This window comes from Triticum urartu, chromosome 3A (assembly GCF_056163025.1).
Source record: "Triticum urartu cultivar PI428250 chromosome 3A, HENAU_Tu73, whole genome shotgun sequence".
NCBI lineage: Eukaryota > Viridiplantae > Streptophyta > Magnoliopsida > Poales > Poaceae > Triticum > Triticum urartu.
The window spans coordinates 617,386,176-617,392,626 of NC_141875.1; the positions used below are offsets into that span (position 1 = coordinate 617,386,176).

At 41.0% G+C, this 6,451-nt stretch overlaps 1 protein-coding gene across 1 annotated transcript; it reads left to right on the top strand.

Moving 5' to 3' along the window:
• Positions 1–1,316: 1,316 nt before the first annotated feature.
• LOC147980819 (uncharacterized) lies at positions 1,317–3,342 on the top strand. Its single transcript, XM_087515769.1, has 3 exons — positions 1,317–1,608; positions 1,697–3,181; positions 3,267–3,342. Exons 1-3 carry the CDS (start codon positions 1,454–1,456, stop codon positions 3,340–3,342), a joined length of 1,716 nt encoding a protein of 571 aa, XP_087371895.1. The 5' UTR covers positions 1,317–1,453.
• Positions 3,343–6,451: the final 3,109 nt, after the last annotated feature.

A 6,451-nucleotide genomic window follows, 5' to 3' on the forward strand; every position in this document is an offset into this window, starting at 1 on the left:
CAGCGGAACAGCCCACACGGCCACACCAGAGCAACGAAGCACGCATCGAGGGTTCCAGCGTCCACGCACGCCGCACAATCCACTCGCCGACACGCGCATCCGGCCCCAGACCAAGCGTTCGTCGGCGTTGGGGGCTTGGGGCGGCCGGCGGCGGACCAGACAACCGGCCGGGGCGTCGGACTGCCGGAGCACCGCGCCAGCAGCTAAGCGCGCGCGCCTCTCCGAGACTCCGACGACGGCGACGAGCCAAGGCGCCAACTGGCCGCGGCCAACCCTAGCTGGCCGTCGACCGCCGGCGGCCGGCTGCTGCTCGGTGCCAGACAGCCAGGTGCCAACCAAGCCTTTAAGTCGGAGCATCAGAGGCGTACTGCTGCTGTTGCTGCTGCCTGCTGCTGAAGGAGTTGAGGCGTTGACGCGTGCTCACTGCTGGCCGGCTGGGTAATTTGAATCAATAATTTCTGTACATTTGTAGTTGCTACTTGCTAGTTCATGTTATCTTAATTAATTTAAGTCCTATTCCTATGCAAATTATTTGCAGATTTGCAGAGATGAAGAGAAAAAATATGAGCATAAACAGTTTTTTTGCAAGTAGTTCAAGTACTCCTCGTGTCGAACCTGATCCTATCCCAGCCAGTCCACTGATCCCAGCGAATGTGAACCCAGATCCCCTTTCCCTCGCTGTAGTGACCATACTTCCTACTTCAACTAATGAGAGACATGATCCCTCAACTCCAAGCAATGAGAGAAATGACACCACATTTGATGAGAGTACAAACCAACCAAAACTGCCTATACTAGAATTTCATCCAAGTCAAATTATTGCTGATCCAGGACTTAGAATACCAATAGAAGATTATGCCCCTGAAATTAGAAGTGATGTGAGAAGAGCTTATTTGTTGAACAAGCGAAACAAAGCTATTGGGCATAAATTCAAGAAGACAAAGGATGGTAAAATTTGGAGATCCTTTCAGCGTGCGTGGTTTGACAATTTTGATTGGTTGGAATATAGTGTGGATAAGGAGGCTGCGTTTTGCTTTCATTGCTTCCTTTTCAAGAAACCATCCCAAGCCATTAGATTTGGCAATGATGTTTTCACAAAAAATGGGTACACTCGTTGGAAAATAGGTTTAGCTAGTTTTGAAAAGCATGTTGGTGATCAATCTAGTTACCACAACATTGCTAGGGGAGATTGTGATGATTTCAACAATCAACGAGCAAGTGTGGTTACCAAATTCCAAGTGTACAGCAAAGAGGCTGAGATATCTTATAAAATCCGCCTAACTGCATCATTGGATTGTGCAAGGTATCTCATAGCATAAGGTGAAGCTTTTCGTGGGCATGATGAATCCTCCACTTCCATCAACAAGGGCAATTTTAGAGAGTTATTGGACTGGTATAAGGACAAGAAGGAAGATGTGAAGGATGCATTTGATAAGGGGGTGGAAATGCACAAATGATTTGTTCTGACATCCAAAAGGACCTTGCTACAGCTTGTGCGATGGAGGTAACCAAAGTTATTAAGAATGACATTGGAGATAAGAATTTCTCAATACTTATTGATGAGGCTAGAGATTGTTCAATAAAGGAGCAAATGGCGGTGATTTTGAGGTAACACTAATCTGACATTCCAACACATCTTTTAGTGTTTTATATTGCACTAGTAATGTTTACTAATCTGATTTCGTGATGCACGTAGATTTCTAGATGATCATGGAGTGCTCCAAGAGAGATTCCTTGCCATTAAGCACATCACAGATTGCACATCTTCTGGAATTAAAGAAGCTTTAGTTGATGTGTTGGAATATCATGGCTTGTCAATTTCCAGGCTACGTGGTCAGGGTTATGATGGGGCTTCAAATATGAGAGGGGAGTTCAATGGTTTGCAAAAATTGGTTAGAGATGAAGCATCGTATGCATTCTATGTTCATTGCTTTGCTCACCGGTTACAATTGGTGGTTGTCACCGTTGCTCAATGTAGTCCTGCTATTGCTGATTTCTTCAATTATATTCCCTTGATAGTGACTCAAGTGTGTTCATCTTGTAAAAGGAAAGATGCATTACTTGCCAAACATCAAGATGAATTGTTAGATTTGATGGAGAATGGAAAGATTTCAGCCGGTACCGGGTTGCATCAAGAATCTAACATAACAAGACCAGGAGATACTCGTTGGGGCTCACACCTCAAAACCTTGCTTCGTATATTCACAATGTGGAATGCTGTGGTGGATGTGCTAGGAATTGTTGTGGCTAATGCTCGGGAACACACATGCCAAGGTGGAGCTAGAGGTTTGCTTAAAAACATGGAATGCTTTGAATTTGTGTTAATCATGTTCTTCTTAATAAACTTGTTGAGCAACACAAATCAACTATCCCAAGATTTGCAAAGGAAGAATCAAAATATTGTTGAGGCCATGCGTTTGATCTTGGATGTGAAAGAAAGCTTGCAGGACATGAGGGACAATGGTTGGGAGCCTTTATTTTGCCAAGCCAAGAACTTTTGTGAAACACATGATATTGATGTGCCAAACATGGATGATCTTGTTGGAACAATGGGCCAATCTGTTCGCACTAAGAATAAGGTGACTCGGCTTCACTATTACAAGGTTAGCATATTCAATGTTGCCATTGATGCAACTATCACCGAGATGAATCATCGATTCAATGAAGTTTCCACCGAGTTATTGGATTGCATGTCTTGTCTTAATCCAGCAAACAACTTTGCAAAGTTTGACGTTGACAAACTTATTCGTCTTGCTGAAATTTATGATGAGGACTTCACAGAAGCTGACCGGTTGTTGCTAACAGTACACCTCCCCAGATTCCTTATGAACATTAGGAGAAGTGATGAATTTAATGGATGTCGGGATATGTCCACACTTGCTCGTTTGATGGTTGAAACAACGAAACACACAACTTTCCATTTGGTATATCGCCTCATTGAGTTGACACTCATTCTTCCTGTAGCAACTTCATCAGTTGAGCGAATATTTTCAGCAATGAAGATCATCAAGACAGATTTGCGCAACAAACTATCAGATGATTGGCTAAATGATTTAATGGTGTGCTATTGTGAGAAAGAGATATTCAGAAGCATTCACGATGACAAAATCATGATACAATTTCAGAAAATGAGTGATCGGAAAGGACATTTGCCTTATGAGTTTAATGTGATTCCTTGGAGGTATATATGTTAGTGTTACTAGTTTTAATACTTACATGTGCATGAATTATTGTTGTATCACTAACAAGTGTGCTAATTTGGACAGACGGCTTGTGGTTGGTGACTTGAGCGAGGGATCTTGGGCATACATCTCTATATTTTGGTGTGAAGCTGTTCTATAACTACAATACCAGTAGCAGTACTGACCAGTAGTAAGAAGCAACATCTCATTGTCTTTTGTTATTACTTCTCTCATACTTTGATGCCTTGGTCTGTGAATTGTATGAACCTTTCTGGTATGCTTAAATGAATACTGCATGTTTTAGTTAGTATTCTGGGAAAGTTTGATTACATTTTGGCAAAAGGACAAGGAGATAATGGTTATTTAGCTGTACAAATTCAAATTTCAGCTCAAAATTTAATATTTTTCAAAAATCCCAAAACAATTAGAGTCAACACTAGATGCTTGCAGTAGTATTCTGTGATATTCTCAGCTCATTTGGATAAAAGAATTACGAGATGATGTTGTTTCTCTTGAAAGGAACGTTTCATTTTTTCTGCCGTTAACTTTGAGCCCACCCTCCAATTTTGTTCTGGACTCGACACTGCTCCCTCTGTTCCATATTATAGTGCGCATGCAGTTTTTGATCATATTCCAGATTGTAGTGCGTATAAGCACATTTTCACGAAGATGCCCCTAGGTTGGATCACTGCAGCGAACCTGCATGCACCCACGTGAGTGACAGTGTGAGCAGATAGGGGCAATTCTAGTCTAAATAAAAGTGCCACCTCATGTCTTGGTATAGGCGCTACAAACAAGGCGCATTATAAAAGGGAACGGAGGGAGTAGTATACAAGTCTTTGCCATGATGTATGCAAAACAATAATTTATGAGCTGTTACTATAAAATGCCATGAAATTCATATAAATGCTAAAAATTTGCCATGGGAACAAATAGTAAATAGGAAAATTAAGTTTTGTCGTGTGGTTAATAAACAAGATGGAAAATATGAAAACATTAGAAAAATGGACAAGGCAAAAAGCATGGCAAAAAATGCTTGGAATTTTCCATCTACAAGCATGGCAAAAAATTTTGGAAAAAAATCAAAGATTAAAATGCAAAAAAAAGTTAGAAAAAATGTACATAAGTAACATTACATATAGCTATTTGGTGTGATGGCAAAAGTATGCATCATTGGTTTGCCAGATGGTCGAAAATATCACGGTACATTTGGTAGGTACGCCATAGTAAAAATGTAAGATAAATTTGCCATGGGCTGTGGAGTTAAATTGTTATGGGATGTAGATTTTAATTTGCCAGGCACTTTAAATTAAAATTGGCATGGTGATACGTCTCCAACGTATCTATAATTTTTTATTGTTCTATGCTATTATATTACCCATTTTGGATGTTTATGGGCTTTATTATACACTTTTATATTATTTTTGGGACTAACCTATTAACCGGAGGCCCAGCCCAAATTGTTGTTTTCTTGCCTATTTCAGTGTTTCGAAAAAAAGAATATCAAACGGAGTCCAAACGGAATGAAACCTTCGGGAGAGTTATTTTTAGAATGGAAACAATCCAGAAGACTTGGAGTAGACGTCAGGGAAGCTTCAAGGAAGCCACGAGGCAGGGAGGCGCGCCGTACCCCCCTAGGCACGCCCCCAACCCTCATGGGCCCCTCTTGGCTCCCCTGACCGACTTCTTTCGCCTATATATGTCCATATACCCTATAAACATCGGGGAGCAGAATAGATCGGGAGTTCCGCCACCAGAAGCCTCCGTAGCCACCGAAAACCAATCTAGACCCGTTCTAGCACCCTGCCGGAGGGGGAAATCCCTCTCCGGTGGCCATCTTCATCACCCCGGCGCTCTCCATGACAAGGAGGGAGTAGTTCACCCTCGGGGATGAGGGTATGTACCAGTAGCTATGTGTTTGATCTCTCTCTCTCGTGTTCTTGAGTCGGCACGATCTTGATGTATCGCGAGCTTTGCTATTATATTTGGATCTTATGATGTTTCTCCCCCTCTACTCTCTTGTGCTGAATTGAGTTTTCCCTTTGAAGTTATCTTATCGGATTGAGTCTTTAAGGATTTGAGAACACTTGATGTATGTCTTGCACATGCTTATTTGTGGTGACAATGGGATATCATGTGATTCACTTGATGTATGTTTTGGTGATCAACTTGCGAGTTCCGTGACCTTGTGAACTTATGCATAGGGGTTGGCACACGTTTTTGTCTTGACTCTCCGATAGAAACTTTGGGGCACTCTTTGAAGTTCTTTGTGTTGGTTGAATAGATGAATCTGAGATTGTGTGATGCATATCGTATAATCATATCCACGGATACTTGAGGTGATATTGGAGTATCTAGGTGACATTAGGGTTTTGGTTAATTTGTGTCTTAAGGTGTTATTCTAGTATGAACTCTATGATAGATTGAAGGAAAGAATAGCTTCATGTTATTTTACTACGGACTCTTGAATAGATCGATCAGAAAGGATAATTTTGAGGTGGTTTCGTACCCTACCACAATCTCTTCATTTGTTCTCCGTTATTAGTGACTTTGGAGTGACTCTTTGTTGCATGTTGAGGGATTGTTATATGATCCAACTATGTTATTATTGTTGAGAGAACTTGCACTAGTGAAAGTATGAACCCTAGGCCTTGTTTCAACGCATTGCAATACCGTTTGTGCTCACTTTTACCACTTGCTACCTTGCTGTTTTTATATTTTCAGATTACAAAAACCATTATCTACTATCCATATTGCACTTGTATCACCATCTCTTCGCCGAACTAGTGCACCTATACAATTTACCGTTGTATTGAGTGTGTTGGGGACACAAGAGACTCTTCGTTATTTGGTTGCAGGGTTGCTTGAGAGAGACCATCTTCATCCTACGCCTCCCACGGATTAATAAACCTTAGGTTATTCACTTGAGGGAAATTTGCTGCTATCCTACAAACCTCTGCACTTGGAGGCCCAAAAACATCTACAAGAATAAGGTTGTGTAGTAGACATCACATGGGTTTGTAAAATAAAATTTTCATGGGAAAAACTATAAAGAATTCCATGAACTATGAATAAAATTTGCCATGGCAGTATAGCTAATTTACCACGGGTGTAAGGTTAATTTCATGCAATATAAAATAAACTTCCCATGGGTTGTGACAATTAAATTGCCATGGATGCAAGGTCAAATTTGCCGTGTGTCGTGATTAAATTTTGCCATGGGTTGTATAGTTAATTTGCCATTGCTCTATGGTTAAATTTGCCATGTA

What these genes read in the sequence shown, in the direction of transcription:
- LOC147980819 (XM_087515769.1), top strand. Translation starts at nt 1,454, where the DNA reads ATGATTTGTTCTGACATCCAAAAGGACCTTGCTACAGCTTGTGCGATG. An exon ending in CAAATGGCGGTGATTTTGAG is followed by an intron (nt 1,609 to 1,696) that starts GTAACACTAATC and finishes TGATGCACGTAG; the next exon opens with ATTTCTAGATGATCATGGAG. An exon ending in TTTAATGTGATTCCTTGGAG is followed by an intron (nt 3,182 to 3,266) that starts GTATATATGTTA and finishes TAATTTGGACAG; the next exon opens with ACGGCTTGTGGTTGGTGACT.